General features: G+C 37.4%; 1 protein-coding gene across 1 annotated transcript in view; it reads left to right on the forward strand.

The window, feature by feature from the left end:
* The window catches only part of LOC100671125 (phospholipid-transporting ATPase ABCA3-like), a 230993-nt gene that overhangs the window by 80076 nt on the left and 133487 nt on the right, over positions 1 to 17430 (forward strand). Inside the window, exons 9-10 of the mRNA XM_010598551.2 lie at positions 7731 to 7847; positions 8191 to 8308. Coding sequence (XP_010596853.2) covers positions 7731 to 7847; positions 8191 to 8308 — 235 coding nt within the window. The remainder of the gene's footprint in view (positions 1 to 7730; positions 7848 to 8190; positions 8309 to 17430) is intronic.

Consider the following 17430-nt stretch of genomic DNA (forward strand, 5'->3'; position numbering starts at 1 on the left):
TGATGTAGTCAGTTATTGGAGGGGAATCAAAACTTGCACCATGATACCAGCATGGAGTGAGTGAATTCCTCTTTTACGCCCCCCCCCCTTTTTTTTTTTAACATTACACAGACAGTGACTGTAGTTAGGGTGGCATCAATGTTGCCATAAGGAGAGATAAAGCTTTTATTTAAAAAAAAAAAAGTTACCATCATATTGACTGGAGGAACTAGATTAAGAAGCCCTGTGACACCCAGGGCCACTGGAGACTAAAGAGAGAACCCTGGAAAGGAGAGATCCCAGAGAAGAAAAAAGAAGGGGAACCACTAATTAGAAGTGCAATCTCAGTACAGGTCACTGAGCTCGAAACCATGGATACATGGAACAAGTTGAAAGCAGCAGCTAGCAACTAAGGCTGAAAGAACCACAGGTGTGAGTTTATAATTTGGTCAAGCCAAGTTACTTACCTGCTAAAACAAAAATAACACTTGTGGGGGCAACTTTGAATTATGGTGTTGGTGAAGAATCTGGAATATACCATGGACTGCCAGAAGAACAAACAAATCTGTCTTGGAAGAAGTACAGTCAGAATGCTTCTTAGAAGCAAGGATGGCAAGACTTCTCATGTACTTTGGACATGTTATCAGTAGGGACCAGTCCCTGGTGAAGGACATTAGCCTTGGTAAATTAGGTCCGCAAAAAACAGGAAGACCCTCAATGAGAAGGATTGACACAGCGGCTGCAGCAATGGCTCAAGCATAACAATTGTGAGGATGGCACGGAACAGGGCAGTATTTTGTTCTGTTGGTATGTAGGGTCACTGTGAGTCAGAACTGACTCAATGGCACCTCATAACAACAAAGTTTATACATGATAACATCCTGATCGTTATCTGGATACAGTACAGAATGTGACCTAATCTTGAGGGAAAAGACAATCAACAAATGCCAATCCCTGGATGTCCCAGATACTGAAAATATCAAATAACGACTTTATGCCACCTATTATAATTATGGTCAGCGGGGAAAAGGAATACACATGTGTAATTTTTTTAATGAATGAAAAGATAGGAAAATGTAAGCGAGAAACTCTCCACATTCTGCAACTGGCAGAACAAGTAGAAAAGTCAATTAAGAGGTAGAGGATCTTAACAACACTCTTAATCACTTTAACTTAATTGATATTCGTACAACACTATACTTGACAACTACAGAATATCCATTGTTTTCAAGTGTAATAAGAGATCAGATACTTCAAATAATAGAGCATGTTCTCTGATCAAAATGAAATTAAATTACAACTTTAATAACAGTAACTAGGGAAAAACCAAATATTTGGAAATTAAACCAAGATAGACCATATGCTGAGCCATAAAACAAATCTTAATAAGCTTAAAAGGAATAAAATAATAGAGTATTTTTTAGACATTGGAATGAAAATTAGAAATAATTATGATCTAGGAAAACTTTTGGAATTAAACAAAAACTTATAAACAGTTCATGGATCAAAGAATAAATTACAATGGAAATTAGAAAATATTTCAAATTGAGTGATAGCGAAAGTACACCTCATCAAATTGGTGTATACAACAAAAGCTGAGCTTTGAGGTAAATTTATAACTTTCAGTGATTTTTATTAGAAATTAAGACAGGTAACCAGTAATGTCAGCTTCCTATTTAAAAGCTAGAAAAAGAAGAGCAATTTAAACCTAAAGAAAGTTACTGAGTAGTAAAGATAATACCAGAAATGTTAAAAAAAAAAAAAAAAAAGACAAAAAATAGAGAAAATTAACAAACCACAAGACGGATATTTGAAAACATAATGAAGCCTTTGCTAGACTGATAAACAGAAAATTAAAAAATAATAATAACACAAATACCAGAGGGACAGGAGGCATCACTATAGATCGTACAGATGTTAAAAAAGATTAAGAAAATATTGAGAACAAATTTATACTAAAAATTTTACCACTTACATGAAATGAAAAAAACACCTTTAAAGACAGAGCTATGAAGAAGAAAGAGATAATCTACCCCTACACCTATTAAAATAATTTAATTCATATTTTAAATTATTTCCATTAAGAAAATTCTAGACCCAGGTGACTCCACTGGGAATACTGCCAAACATTTAAGGAAAAACAAAAACATTTATGCATGAACTCTTTTTAGAAAAAACAGAGTAGAAAGCACTTTTTAACTCTATTTGTGAGGCCAGCAGTATACTGATTATAAAAGCAGACAGAGATAATACAAGAAAAAAATTATAGATCAATAGCTGATAATCATAGACAGAAAAATCATTAACAAAATATCTCAAATCAAATTCAGCAGTATATAAAAAAGATATGATGACATCATGACCAAGTGGGCTTTATCCCAGGAATGCAAGATTAGATTTACATTGAAATATCAATTGATGTAATTCACCATATTAACAGAATAAACGATAAAGTCCATATGATCATTTCATTTTCTAACCCAAAGTCATAAATATTGATGCCTATGTTTTCTTCTAAGGGTTTGGTAGTTTTAGCTCTTATATTTAGGCCTGTGATACATTTTGTGTTAGTTTTTGTATGTGAGATACGGATCCAAATTTTTTTTTTAAATAATGGATACCCAATTGTCCCATGTTATTTGTTAAAAAGACTATTTTTGTCCTGTTGAATTTTATTGGCACCATTGTAGAACATCAGTTGACCATAAAAGCGAGGTTTTATTTCTGGGTTATCAGTTCTGTTCTGCTGATGTATATTCCTGTCCTTTTTCTAGTACCACACTGTCTTGATTATTGTAGCTTTGTAGTAAGTTTTGAAATTGGGTAGTGTAAGTTTTCCAACTTTGTTCCTTTTTAAGATTGTTTTGGCTATTCTAAATTCTTTGAATTTCCTTATAATTTTAGATTCTTCTTGTCAATTTCTGTACAATAACCAGCAGAGATTTTAATAGGGACTGTGGTGAATCTGTTGACCAATTTGTGGGGCATTTTTTTACCATCTTAATGGAGCTCTGGTAGTACAGTGGTTAAGACCTATGGCTGCAAATCAAAAAGGTTGGCAGTTCAAATCCACCAGCCACTCCTTGGAAACCAATTTGTGGGGCATTTTTTTACCATCTTAATGGAGCTCTGGTGGTACAGTGGTTAAGACCTATGGCTGCAAATCAAAAAGGTTGGCAGTTCAAATCCACCAGCCACTCCTTGGAAACCCTCTAGGGCAGCTCTACTCTGTCCTTATAGGGTCGCTATGAGTTGGAACTGCCTCCTTGATGACAATGGGTTTTACCATCTTAACATTATTATGTCTTGTGATCTATGGTCATGGGATGTCCTTCCATTTATTTAGAACATCTTTCTTTCAACGATGTTTTGTAGTTTTCAGTGTATTTCTTGCACTTTTGTTAAATATAGTGTCATTTTGATTGTTTACTAAATACGACTGGTTATAGCACTGATCCCTATGAAACCTAAAAAAAAAAACTTAATTTTTGTCCTTTATGTAAAATAAAGTGGACCTCCAACAATTTTTTTTCTAAATTTTTATTTTGTTGATGTTGAGAATATACACAGCAAAACATATACCAGTTCAACAGTTTATTCATGTACAATTTAGTGACATTGATTACATTCTTTGAGTTGTGCAACAATTCTCACCCTCCTTTTCTGAGTTGTTCCTCCCTCATTAATGTAAACTCACTACCCCCTAAGATTCCTATCTAATCTTTTGAGTTGTTGTTTTCAGTTTAATCCCATATAGATAGTTCTTAAAAGGGCACAGTACTCAAGGCAGACTTTTAAATTAGTTAAGCTAAACTATCGTTCAGTTTTAAGAAGACATCAGGGAATATTTTTGGTTTAAGGTTTAAAGATTATCTCAGGGCAATAGTTTCAGGAGTTCATACAACCTCCATGACTCCAGAAGGTCTACAGTCCATGAGAATTTAAAATTCTTTTCTGTGTTTTCCCCCTTGTGATCAGGGTTCTTCTATAGAATCTTTGATCGAAATGTTCAGTAATGGTAGCCGGGCACCATCCAGTTCTGATCTCATGGCAAAGGAGGCAGTTGTTCATGGAGGCACCTAACCACATGTTCCATTTACTACTCCTATTCTTGACTCTCCTTTTTCCTCACTTGCTCCAGGTAAATAGAGACCACTTGTTATGGCTTGGATGGCCACTTGCAAGCTTTTAAGACCCCAGGCACTATGCAGTGAATTAGGAGGTAGAACAGAAGCACTAAACACGTCATTAGGCCAGTTAACTGGGATGTCTCACAATACTGTGACCCTAAGCTACCAAATCCAGGAACCAAATCATATGAGGTATTTGTACATAAGCAGACTCATTAGCTACTCTTTTTTTTTTTGTCTTTGTTGTAGATATACCTATCACAACTTTTGCCAGTTCAGCTTTTTATAGGTGTACAACTTATTGGCAGCAATTACAATAATCAGTCGTGCAACCCTACTCTGAGTTAGCTAGTGCTGCTTTAACAGAAATACCACAAGTGGATGGTTTTGACAAAGAGAAGTTTATTCTCATACAATCTAGGAGGCTGGAAGTCCGAATTTAGGGCACCAGCTCCCAGTGAAGGCTTTCTCTCTCTGGGGGAAAGGTCCTTGTCATTAATATAACTGCCTCTAATCGACTCAACGACACTGGTTTTTTTTTTTTTTTTTTTAATTCTGCCTCATTAACATTATGATGTTAGGATTTACAACAAATAGGGTAGTCACATCAGATCACAAAATGGTGGAGAACCATACAATACTGGGAATCATGGCCTAGTCAAGTTGACACACATTTTTGGAGGATGCAATTCAATCCATAACATTCTACCCTTTGGCCCCCCCAAAATTCCATCCTTGTCAAATGTAAAAAACATTCACCCCATTGTATCATCCCAAAAGTCTTAAATCAACTCCAAGTCCAAACTCCATCCTGGGGCAAAATTTCTTTTTATCTGTGAAATCTGAAATACAAGTTATCTGCTTCTGAAGTACAATGATGGAACAGGCACAAGGTAGACATTTCCATTACAAATGGGAGAAATTGGAGGGATAGAAGGCATAACAGGCACCAAGCAAGTCAGCAGAACACATTACGTTAGCTCTCAAGTCTTGAAAATAATCCTCTGTTCTCTGAGACCATTTAGGCAATGGCCCTGCCCTCCAGACTCTGGGTATTGGCCACATCTCAGACTCTGGAGAATGGAAATGTCAATGTCATCTCCAGGCTCCACCCTCCAGGCCCACTGGAATGGCAACTCTGCTCCCTCGCACTTGAACAGCCCCATTCTCCTCATCCATTTTAGTGGTGACTCCACTTCCTCGGCCTTGGCAGGCCCTGTTCTTCTGTCCATTGAGTGTGGCATCCCCAACCCCTCAGCTTTGGATAGCAGGTCTGGCCCCATCTTGCTGGCACTCGTGAAAGGCAACCCCACACTCTGGAACTGAATTGATAAAGACCTGAGTCCTTGAAACCTAGGAGGTGGTGGCCGCATCCTTTGAAACCCCTGAGGTCATGGCATCACACTTTGAGACCCCAGAGATCATGGTCCCACCCTTTGAGACTGAGGCAGCTCTGCTTCCTGTTTTCCTTGTCTATTCAGCTTCTCTTTCCTGATTCCTCGGTCTCTCAGTCCCTTGGGCCTCTTGGGCCAGCCCAACCTCTTGTTCAAGTGTTCAAAGCTCTTCAGTTCTACTGATAAGTACCTGGAGACACCCCACTCTGCCAGTAAACCTTAGCTGGAAGGCACTCAGCATTCTTGCTCCCTGGATTGGCAAACCTAGCTCCACCAATAAGTGCCTGGAGGCACCCCACGCTGCCAGGAAGCCTCCTGGCAAAGGCACTCAGTTCTCTCACTTTGTGGGTCAGCTCCTGCACTGTCTCCTGCTGGCCTCCTAGCTCTGCTGCTGCCATTTCTTTGCTGTTGCTTCTTACCGTGTGCACTGTCTCTGGTGTTACAGCTTTCCTCACTTCCTTCTGAGTCTTCATCAGGATTGTCTTTGATGTCCATAATTCCACTAACAGTCCCGTGAAGGCAATCTGGGCTTGGTACTTTAAAATTCTTCCAGTCTATACCGATTACTCAGTTCCAAAACTGTTTCCACATTGTAGGTACCTGTTAGAGCAGCACCCCACTCCCCTGGTACCAGATTCCATCTTACTTATCTAGTGCTGCTATAACAGAAATACCACAAGTGGATGGCTTTAAGGAACAGAAATTCTCTCACAGTCTAGGAGACTATAAATCCGAATTCAGGGTGCCAGCACCAGGGGAAAGCTTTCTCTCTCTGTCGGCTCTGGGGGAAGGTCCTTGTCATCAATCTTTCCCTGGTCTAGAAGCTTCTCAGCACAGGGACCCAGGGTCCAAAGGACATGCTCTGCTCCTGGTGCTTCTTTCTTCATGGTAGGAAGTCCCACTTCTCTCTGCTTGCGTCTCTCTTCTATAGCTCACTAGAGATTAACTCAAGATGAAAGCAAATCCTGTAGATTGAGTCCCTGCCTCATTAACATAACTGCCTCTAATCCTTCTTCATTAACACCATAGAGGTTAGGATTTACAGTTTGTAGGATAATCACATCAGATCACAATATGGTGGACAACCAGACGATACTAGGAATCATGTCTAGCCAAGTTGACACACATTTTTGGGGGACACAACTCAATCCATAACATGTACTCTTAATCAATGTGATTTTTCTATCAATGTTAACCCCCTTTTCCCCTCCCTCCCACCCTGGTAACCACTAATAAACTTTGGTCTCTATACCTCTGCCTTTTCTTGTCTTTTTATGTGAGGTCATACTATATTTGTCCTTTTGTTATTGGCTTATTTTGCTCAGCATAATGTCTTCAAGCTCCATCCATACTGTATTGTAGCATGTATCAAGACTTCAGTTCTCCCACTGGCTGAGCATCCATTTTTAAGAACTCTGCAAAGTGATATTTCTGAATATCCTCACATTCATTCACTTGTTCATTCAACAAACATTTATTAAGCGCCTTCTATGTGCCAGGCAGATACAGATAAGAAATAGTTCCTGCCCTCATGGAGACTTAAGTCACAGAATTTAATATCGATTTATCAGTAAAATTCAATAAAAAAATTTAAAATAGCCTCTGACAACTTGTACCACTCATTTAAATCTTATTGATCTCATATATTATGTTGTTAGGTAACCCCTTTTGATATTCTTTTGTTAAAATTTGAAATACCACATATGTCTATAAACAACTACTTATAAAGAATATTTATGAGCTTTTTTGCCCCCTTACTTTTTAACCTGGTTTTATTGTTTGCTTCTAACCTATAACTGAGTTAAGATATATTCTCTTAATACCTTTTGGAAGAGGACATAATAAAAAGAAAGGGGATATTAATTTAAGTGTTCTATACTTAAGTGTTTTTCATGTCTGAATAATATCAGGTAAAGTATTGGGGGAATGATGTCTGAGCTCATAAGATCTGAGTTAAAGTCAACACTGGCATTCACTAGCTGAAACTTTTAATCAAGTTACTTGACATTCTGAGCCTTATTTTCCTCCATGAAATAAAAATATTTATTGTTTAACCTATTTCAGTTGTTGTAGAAATAAAATTAGATAATTATTGTGAATGGATTTTGAAATGCCAATGTGCTTTATAGCTATTGTTTTACATGATAATTGGTTTGTGTTCTCTCTCCTACAGGAATACCAGCTCATTGTTTTACATGATAATTGGTTTGTGTTCTCTCTCCTACAGGAATACCAGCTCATGATAGGACTCAGTAATTGGATGCTCTGGGCTGCCTATTTCATCACATTCTTCTTTTTGTATTTAATTGTCATCTTTTTCATGTGCATGATTTTCTTCGTGAAGGCAAGTGTCTATTTGACTGTAGCGTACTGCAGCTCTATTTTGAGAAGAAAACAGAAACATGCTGTGGGCTGAACCGGGCTCAGGTTGCCAGGAAAATGAAAACGCAGAAACTCAGAAGCTGCGTGTTCTCTGCAAACGAAACTTAAATCTATAAAAAAAAATCTAGATGGGCAGAATTCTGTAAGAAATGGATTGTTTGTTTAAGTTTCCATCTCACTAGGAAGTGTCATCAGTCTCAGTAGAACTATCAAAATATATTTAAGGATGTTGCACTTTTCCTCTTTTGTTTTCTTGTGACATTGCTTAGAGTATGACTAAATTGGCTTCTTGGTTGTTTTGCTAGATTGAACCTGCTCCAGTTCTCCAACACAGTGACCCATCTCTCATCTTTGTCTTTTTGGTGTGTTTTGCCATTGCCTCAATATTCTTCACCTTTATGATTAGCACCTTCTTCAATAAAGGTGAGTCTAAGACTTCTCCTGTGGAAGATCCTCAGTGACTAAGAAAATATTGTCTAAAAGGGGATTATATTTGGGAGCTCCTTCTAAACTTTAGTTGCCACCTCATGTATAGCTCTGCTTATATTCTAACTGAAAAGACTAATATCATATGCATGTGAAATGATTTGAAAGGAAGTGAAGAGTCCAGTGAAAATCAATATAACACAGGATACATGAGAAAAAGGATAAAAACCGAAATAGAATCATAGAAGCTCTTTCTAACCTTTAGCTGCTGCATCATATATGGTAAATATCTACCTGTCCACAAGGAAGGCTTTTATATATTCTGTGTGGAGGGATTGAGGAGTGCTGGTGGCACAGTCATTAAGAGCCCAGCTGCTAACCGAAAGATCGGCAGTTCAAACCCACCAGCTGCTCCTTGGAAACCCTATAGGGCAGTTCTACTCTGTTCTATAGGGTCACTATTAGTCAGAATTGACTCAACGTCAATCGGTTTGGTTTTTTGGTATGTGGAGGGATTAATATCTTCCAATATATCATGATTAGAGGAGTGTGTGAAGAGGAAGAACACCAAAAAACAGCTTGACTGAAAGAATGTTTGCATTTTATTACCAGATCCTTATTTCATGTCCGCTGTATGTATGTGAAATACGGTGCCTGCCCCCAAAGAGCTAACATTGACCTTGGGGACATGAATATCATGTGCACAAAAAGTGATTTGAGGGGATATGCAGAGAGCAATGAAATTTAGTGGAGCACAGCATACACATGAAAAACAGGATAAAAATACTCCAACTTCAGATTGAGGTTGAGATAAACCTAAGAATGTTTCCTGAAGAGATTGCTTTTCAGACACTTGTAAAGGATTGGAGGATGGAAGTAGGGAGTCAGGTCAATGGATGCAAGGATCCATTCATTCATTCATTTAAATCCTTGGATCACTTACCTTGTACCTGGGACAGTATCTAATATGCAAAGGATAATATGAGGGCTTACATGGGAAGAGCAGGTGTGTCCAAATAACTCCATTTCATAGGTATTTTTTTTTCCTCAGTACATTGTCAAGAGGGGCAGAGGGGGGTCCTCCCAAGGCTTAGGATCATGCATACGACCTACAGGGCAACAAAAACAACAAAATCAAAACAAAAACAGCAAACCCATGGGTAGACAAAAGTCATGTGTTAACATGAGGCAGAATGTGATTTAGTAAAGAGAAGAGCAAGATACATAGAAAGCAAATAAGAACGTCTTCTGTTTCTAGCATTATGGCAGACTAGATACTGTGGACAATTTTGCATGTGTCTTCTGGTGCATGTTAGAAACGGGATTGCTGGGTCCAGCATGACTAGGTTATGTCAAACAAACACTTCTGAAGTGATTCTACCAGTTTACAGTCCTGGAAGATGATGAGAATTCCTGCCATTTCTTTGCTGTTGCTTCTTACCGTGTGCACTGTCTCTGGTGTTACAGCTTTCCTCACTTCCTTCTGAGTCTTCATCAGGATTGTCTTTGATGTCCATAATTTCCATATCCTTTGTTGTCCATATCCTTTCCAATATTTGGCATTGGCAAATTTTAATTTGTGCCAAATTAGGGGTATAAAATGTTATAGCAATGTTTTCAAAATTTTATAGTGGTAAAATATATAAACATACAATTTGCCATTTTAACCATTTTTAAGTGTACAATTCAGTGATACTAATTACACTCACGGTGTTGTGTGACCCTCCCCACCACGATCTATTTCCATAACTTTTTATCACTAAAACAAAAACTCTCTCATGGTAATATGAATTTCAATCTTCATTTTCTCTAGTATTAATGAACCTGTGCATGTGTTTTTATTCATATGAGTAACATGCATTTCCTCATCTATAATACCTGTTAATGTATTCTGATTTTTTTTTTACTATTATTGATTTGCAGGAATTCTTTACATATTCCTGCTACTTACCTTTTGTGAGTTACAGATGCCTTGCAAACTTTCCCATGTTTGGAGCTTTTAGCTTTTTTTATGATGTGTTTTGACAGGTCCCAGTTTTAGTGTAGTAAAATTTAGCAATTTTTTCCTTCATAGTTTGTATAGATACTATATGTCTCATTAAAAATTTGTCTTATAATCCAAGGTCATGAAATTATTCTCCTATGTTCTATATGGGAATGGATTTTGCGTGTTTGTGTCTGTGTGTGTGTGGTGCAAGGCAGCAAATTGATCTTGTTTTTTAAAAATGTATACATAGTTTCCCAGCAACATTTGAAAAACAGTACGCCCTTTCCTCCATTATCTGCAGTGCCTGGTCTGTTGTGAATCAAATTTCCATACGTGTATGGGTTTCTTTCAGAGGCTGTCCATTATTTGATCTATTTCTCTATGCTTGGATCATGTTCATAGGGTTTTAATTGAAACAGCTTCATAATACATCTTGTTATCTGGTAGGACAAGACACCCAATATGTTATTTTTCCTTAGGCATGTCTTTGGCTGTTATTGGCACTTTGTTATCCTATATGTATTTTAGAATAACTGTGTTATGTTTCACGAAAAAAACTTCAGATTTTTTTTTGAAATGTATTACACGTATCAATCATTTTGGAGAAAACTGATACCTTTATAATTTTGAATGATCCTATCCATATCCAAGAACATGATATATATTTCCATTTGACTGGGTCTTCTTTAATGCTTTTTTCTAACGTTTTATATAATTTTATCTACGAAAGTTTGACAGATGTCTTTGTGGATATTTGTATATTTTTATTATTATAAATTAAATGTTTTAGACATTGTGTTTTCCAGCTGCTTGTGATGTATTTAAATTGACTTTAAATGTTTTTATCAGTTGTTTACTAAATTGGAAACCCTGGTGGTGTAGTGGTTAAGTGCTACAGCTGCTAACCAAAGGGTTGGCATTTCAAATCCACCAGCTCCTTGGAAACCCTATGAAGCAGTTCTGCTCTGTTCTATAGGGTTGCTATGAGTTGGAATTGACTCAATGGCAATGGGTTGGGTTTGGTTTTTTTGTTTTACTAAATTATTTAATTATTTCTAACAAAACATAACTATGGATTCTTTTGGGGTTTATACATATATATTCACACTTATTTTCATATCAGGTGAAAATAAGTGAAAATTTTTTCCTCTCCAGTAATTTTCTTATTTTGTCTCACTGCACTGGCTGGGTCTTCCAATATATAAAAGGAAGTAAAACAAGCATCCTTGTCTTGTCCTTATAACATAAAATTTGCCATTCTAATACCTCTGAAATGTACAATTCAGTGCCATTAAGTACATTCACAATGTTGTGCAACCATCACCACTGTTTAGTTCCAAAACATTTCCATCGCTCTCCCTAAAAACTTTGTTTCTGTGAAGCAGTTCTTTCGTATTCTGCCCTCCCTGCAGCCCTTCTGCCTTTGGTATGTATGGATTTACCTATGTAGATATTTCATATTAACAGAATCATGTAACATGTAGCCTTTTGTTTCTGGCTTTTTTCACTTAGTATAATGTTTTCATGCTTCATCTATGTTGTAGCATTACTTATTATGGCTGAGTAATATTCCATTGTAAACATTTTGTTTCTTCATTAATCAGTATAAATGTTTGAGTTGTCTCTACCTTTTGGCTAGTGTGCATAGTGCTCCTATGAACATTCATGTCCAAATTTTTGTTTTGTTTTCAATTTCAATACCCGTTTTCAATTCAGTTTCCTCAAGAACATATGTTTTCACTTATCTTGGGTGTGTGCCTAGGAGCCCTGGTCCCGCAGTGGTTAAAGTATTTGGCTGCTAACCAAAAGGTTGGCGCTTCAAACCCATCAGCCGTTCCACAGGAGAAAGACGTGGCAGTTGGCTTCCTAAACATTTACACCTTAGAAACCCTTTGGGGCAGTTCTATTCTGTCCTATAGGGTCACTATAAGTTGGAATTGACTTGAAGACAGTAGGTTTGGTTTTGGTTTTTTATATACCTAGAAGTGGATTTGACGGCACTGGGTTCTGGGTTAGAAGTGGATTGCTGGGTCACATGATAATTCGATTGTGAAATGATAACAATGATTGTGACAATGGCACAGGACCAGGCAATGTTTTGTTCTGTTGTGCATAGGGTCTCAATGAGTCGGAATTGACTCAACAGCACCTAACAACACATGATAATTCTACATTTAACTTATTGAAGAACCACCAAATGTTTTCCTGAGACACTGAAATATTCTATATTTCTACCTGCAACGTATGAAGGTTCTAATTCCTCCACCTCCTTGCAAACATTAGTTATTTTGAGTTTTTAAAATTATTATTATACCCGGCCACAACTGAGGACTGCCCTGACAGGGAGCACAACAGAGAACCCCTGAGGGAACAGGAGATCAGTGGGATGCAGACGCCAAATTCTCATAAAAAGACCAGACTTAATGGTCTGACTGAGACTAGAGGAATCCCGGCGGTCATGGTCCCCAAACCTTCTGTTGGCCCAGGACAGGAACCATTCCCGAAGACAACTCATCAGACATGGAAGGGACTGGACAGTGGGTAGGAGAGAGATGCTGATGAAGAATGAGCTACTTGTATCAGGTGCACACTTGAGACTGTGTTGGCATCTCCTGTCTGGAGGGGAGATAGGAGGGTAGAGAGGGTTAGAAACTGGCAAAATTGTCACGAAAGGAGAGACTGGAAGGGCTGACTCATTAGGGGGAGAGTAAGTGGGAGTAAGGTGTATATAAGCTTATATGTGACAGACTGACTTCATTTGTAAACGTTCACTTACAGCTCAATAAAAATTATTAAAAAACATTATTATAGCTGTCTTAGTAGTTATGAAGTGGTATTTCATTGTAGTTTTGATTTGCATTTTGTAAGTAACTAATGATGTTGTACATCCTTTAATGTACTTGTCATTGTTGTTAGGTGCCATCGAGTCAGTTCCGACTCATAGCAACACTGTGGGCTACAGAACAAAACAGAACAAGCCTGGTGCTTTGCCATGCTCACAATCGTGGTTATGCTTAAGCCCACTGTTGCAGCCACTGTGTCAATCCACCTTGTTGAGGGTCTTCCTCTTTTTTGCTGATCCAGTACTCTACCACGCATGATGTCCTTCTCCAGGGACTGATGCCTCCTGATAACATGTCCAAAGTATGTAAGACGCAGTCTCGCCATCCTTGCTTCCAAGGAGCATTCTGGTTGTACTTCTTCCAGGACAGATTTGTCTGTTCTTTTGGAAGTCCATAATATATTTAATATTCTTTGCCAACACCACAATTCAGAGGCATCAGGTTTCCTCGGTCTTCCTTATTCATTGTCTAGCTTTTGCCTGCATAAGATATGATTGAAAATAGCATGGCTTGGGTCAGGTGCACCTTAGTCTTCAAGGTGACATCTTTGCTTTTCAACACTTTAAAGAGGTCTTTTGCAGCAGATTTGCCCAATGCAGTGCATCTCTTGATTTCTTGACTGCTGCTTCCATGGGTATTGAATTGTGGATCTGAGTAAAATGAAATCCTTGACAACTTCAATCTTTTGTCCGTTTATCATGATGTTGCTTATTAGTCCAGTTGTGAGAATTTTTGTTTTCTTTATGTTGAGATGTAATCTATACTGAAGGCAGTGGTCTTTGACCTCTTCCTCCACGTGTCTGTCAGTTTGTTGTACTTTGGGGGCTTGCGTGTTGCTGTGATGCTGGAAGCTATGCCACCAGTATTCAGATGCCAACAGGGTCACCCATGGCAGACAGGTTTCAGCTGATCTTCTAGACTAAGACAGACTAGGAAGAAGGACCAGGCAGTCTACTTCTGAAAAGAATTAGCCAGTGAAAACCTTATGAATGTACTTGTTGGGCCACTATTATATCTTCTTTGGAGAAATGTCTATTCAAGTCTTTTGCTCATTTTTTAGTTGGGTTGTCCAATTTGTTGTTTAATTGTAAGAATTGTTTATATATTCTTGATACTAGACCCTTATCAAATATATGATTTCCAAATTGCCTTTTAACTAATTCTCTTGGCAGTGTCCTTTGATGCACAATTTTTTTTTTAATTTTTATAAAATCCAATTTATTTTTTATTTTGTTGCTTGTGCTTTTGGTGTGCTATCTAAGAGTTAACTGAAAATCCAAGCTCATGAAGATTTATCATATCTTCTAAGGGTTTTATAGTTTTGGCACTTATATTTAGGCCTTTGATTCATTTGTAGTTAGTTTTTTTATATGGTGTAAGTAAGGATCTAATGTCATTGTTTGCATGTAGGTATCCACTACTCTCAGCACCATTAGCTGAAGGTTCTAGTCTTTCCCCCATTGAATGGTGTTGGGATACTTGTTGAAAATCAATTGACCATGTATGTCTGTTTTTTTTTTTTTTTTTTCCTGGACTCTAAATTCTATTCAGTTGATCTATATGTCTATCCTGATGTCAGTACCATTCTATTTTGATTATTTTAGCTTTGTAGTAAGTTTGAAAATGGAGAGTGCAAGCACTCCAGCATTGTTCTTTGTTTTCAAGATTGTTCTGACTATTCAGGATTCCTTGCAATTCCATAAGAATTTGAGAATTGGTTTTTACATTTCTGCCAAAAAAAACTTATAGAAATTTTGATAGGAATAGCATTGAATCTGTAGATTGCTTTGGGTAGTATTGACATCTTAACAATATTAAGTCTTTTCATTCGTGAACATGAGATATCCTTCCATTTATTTAAGTCTTCTTAATTTCTTTCGACACTGTTTTTTTTTTTTACTCTTCAGTGTATGATTCTTGTACCCCTGGGTTAAATTTATTTTGAAGTGTTCTATTATTTTTGATGCTGTTGTGTATATTGACCATAGCATAGCTAAAGGGAACAGAAGAAATGATGAAGTAAAAGAGCTGAACAGAAGATTTCAAAGGGCAGCCTGAGAAGGCAAAATGTTTTAATGAAATGTGCAAAAACTGGAGTTAGAAAACCAAAATGGACGAATGTGCTCAGCATTTCTCAACCTGAAAGAACTGAAGAATAAATTCATGCTTCTAGTTACAATACTCAATTTTTTTTGGGGGGGGGCAAAAAATTGAACAACACAGGAGGAATCAAAAGAAGATGGAAAGAATACACAGAGTCACTATACCAAAAAATTGGTTGATGTTCAACCATTTCAGGAGCTAGCATATGATCAAGAATTGATGGCACTGAAGGAAGAAGTTCAAGTTACACTGAAGGCACTGGTGAAAAACAAGGCTTCAGGAATTGACACAATACCAACTGAGATGCTTCAACAAACAGATGCAACACTGTTAGCACTTGTCTATGCCAAGAAATTTTGGCCAACAGACAGGAATAGATCCATATATGTGCCCTTCCAAAGAAAAGTGATCCAATGGAATGTAAAAATTTGCCAAAGATGATAAAAAAAACAGTGGTAGCAGTACATTGACCGGAAACTACCAGAAATTCAAGCCAGATTCAGAAGAGAATGTGGAACAAGGGATATCATTGCTGATATCAGATGGATCTTGGCTGAAAGCAGAGAATACTAGAAAGATGTTTACCTGTGTTTTATAGACTATGCAGAGGCATTCAGCTGTGTGAATCACAACAAATTATGGGTAATATTGTGAAGAATGGGAATTCCAGAACATGTGGAACTTGTTCATAGATCAAGAGGCAGTGGTTGGAACAGAACAAGGGGACACTGCGTAGTTTAAAATTAGATAAAGTGTGCATCACGGTAGTATCCTTTCACCATACTTATCTAATCTGTATGCTGAACAAATAATGCAAGAAGCTGGACTATATGAAGAAGAACCAGGGCATCGGGACTGGAGGAAAACTAATTAACAACCTGCGATATGCAGATGACACAACCTTGTTTGCCGAAAGTGAAGAGGACTTGAAGCACTTACTGATGAAGATCAAAGACCACAACCTTCACTATGAATTACACCTTAACATAAAGAAAATAAAAATCCTCACAACTGGACCAATAAGCAACATTATGATAAATAGAGAAAAGGTTGAAGTTGTCAGTGATTTCATTTTACCTGAATCCACAGTCAATGCCCATGGAAGAAGTAGTCAAGAAATCAAATGATGTATTGCATTGGGCAAATCACCTGCAAAAGACCTCTGTACTTGTTAGAAAGCAAAGACATAACTTTGAGGACTAAGGTGTGCCTGATCCAAGCCATTGTATTTTCAATCGCATCATATGATTTGAAAGCTAGACACTGAATAAGGAAGACCAAAGAAGAGTTGATGCATTTGAACTGTGGTGTTGGTAAAGAATATTGAATATACCACGGTCTGCCAGAAGAATGAACAAATCTGTCTTGGAAGAAATGCAGCCAACAATACTCCTTAGAAGCCAAGATGGCAAGACTACATCTTATATACTTTGGACATGTTATCAGTAGGGAACAGTCCTGGGAGAAGGACATCATGCATGGTAAAGTAGAGGCTTAGTGAAAGAGAGGAAGACCCTCAAAGAGATGGATTGATACGGTGGCTACAACAGTGGGCTCAAACACAGCAATGATTGTGAGGATGGCACAGGACTGGGCAGTGTTTCATTCTGCTGTATATAAGGTTACTATGAGTCAGAATTGACTCAATGGCACCTAACAACAACTGATATTATAAAATGGTATTTCTTTTTTAATTAATGATGTGAATTGTATAAACTGCTTCTTAAATATTTTACCAATTTTGTGTTCTTGAGATGAATTTAAATTGATCAGGGTATGCTTTCTTTTGTGTGCTTGCTGGATTAGTTTTGCCAATATTTGGTTTAAGATTTTTACCTGGACATTCAGCAGTGAGATTGCCCTGTAATTTGACTTTTTGTTCTTTGTTTGCTTTTGACATGAAGTTACGCTGTTGTGTGCTGTTGAGTCAATTGTGACTGACTCGTAACAACTCTATAGAGAGGTAGCTTCATAAAATTACTGGGAAGTATATACCTTTTTTTCGGTTCTATGGAAATTTTAGTACCAAATTTTAATGATTACTTCTTTGATATCTGCTAGAACTTGCTGATGAAGCTGTTGGAAAGGGTTTTAATTGCTGATTCAATTTCTTTAATGGTTATAGGACAATCAGGTTTTCTAGTTCATCACTTAGTTTTACTAACTTGTATTTTAAAATTTATCAT

This window comes from Loxodonta africana, chromosome 12, assembly GCF_030014295.1.
Source record: "Loxodonta africana isolate mLoxAfr1 chromosome 12, mLoxAfr1.hap2, whole genome shotgun sequence".
NCBI classification, from domain to species: Eukaryota; Metazoa; Chordata; class Mammalia; order Proboscidea; family Elephantidae; genus Loxodonta; species Loxodonta africana.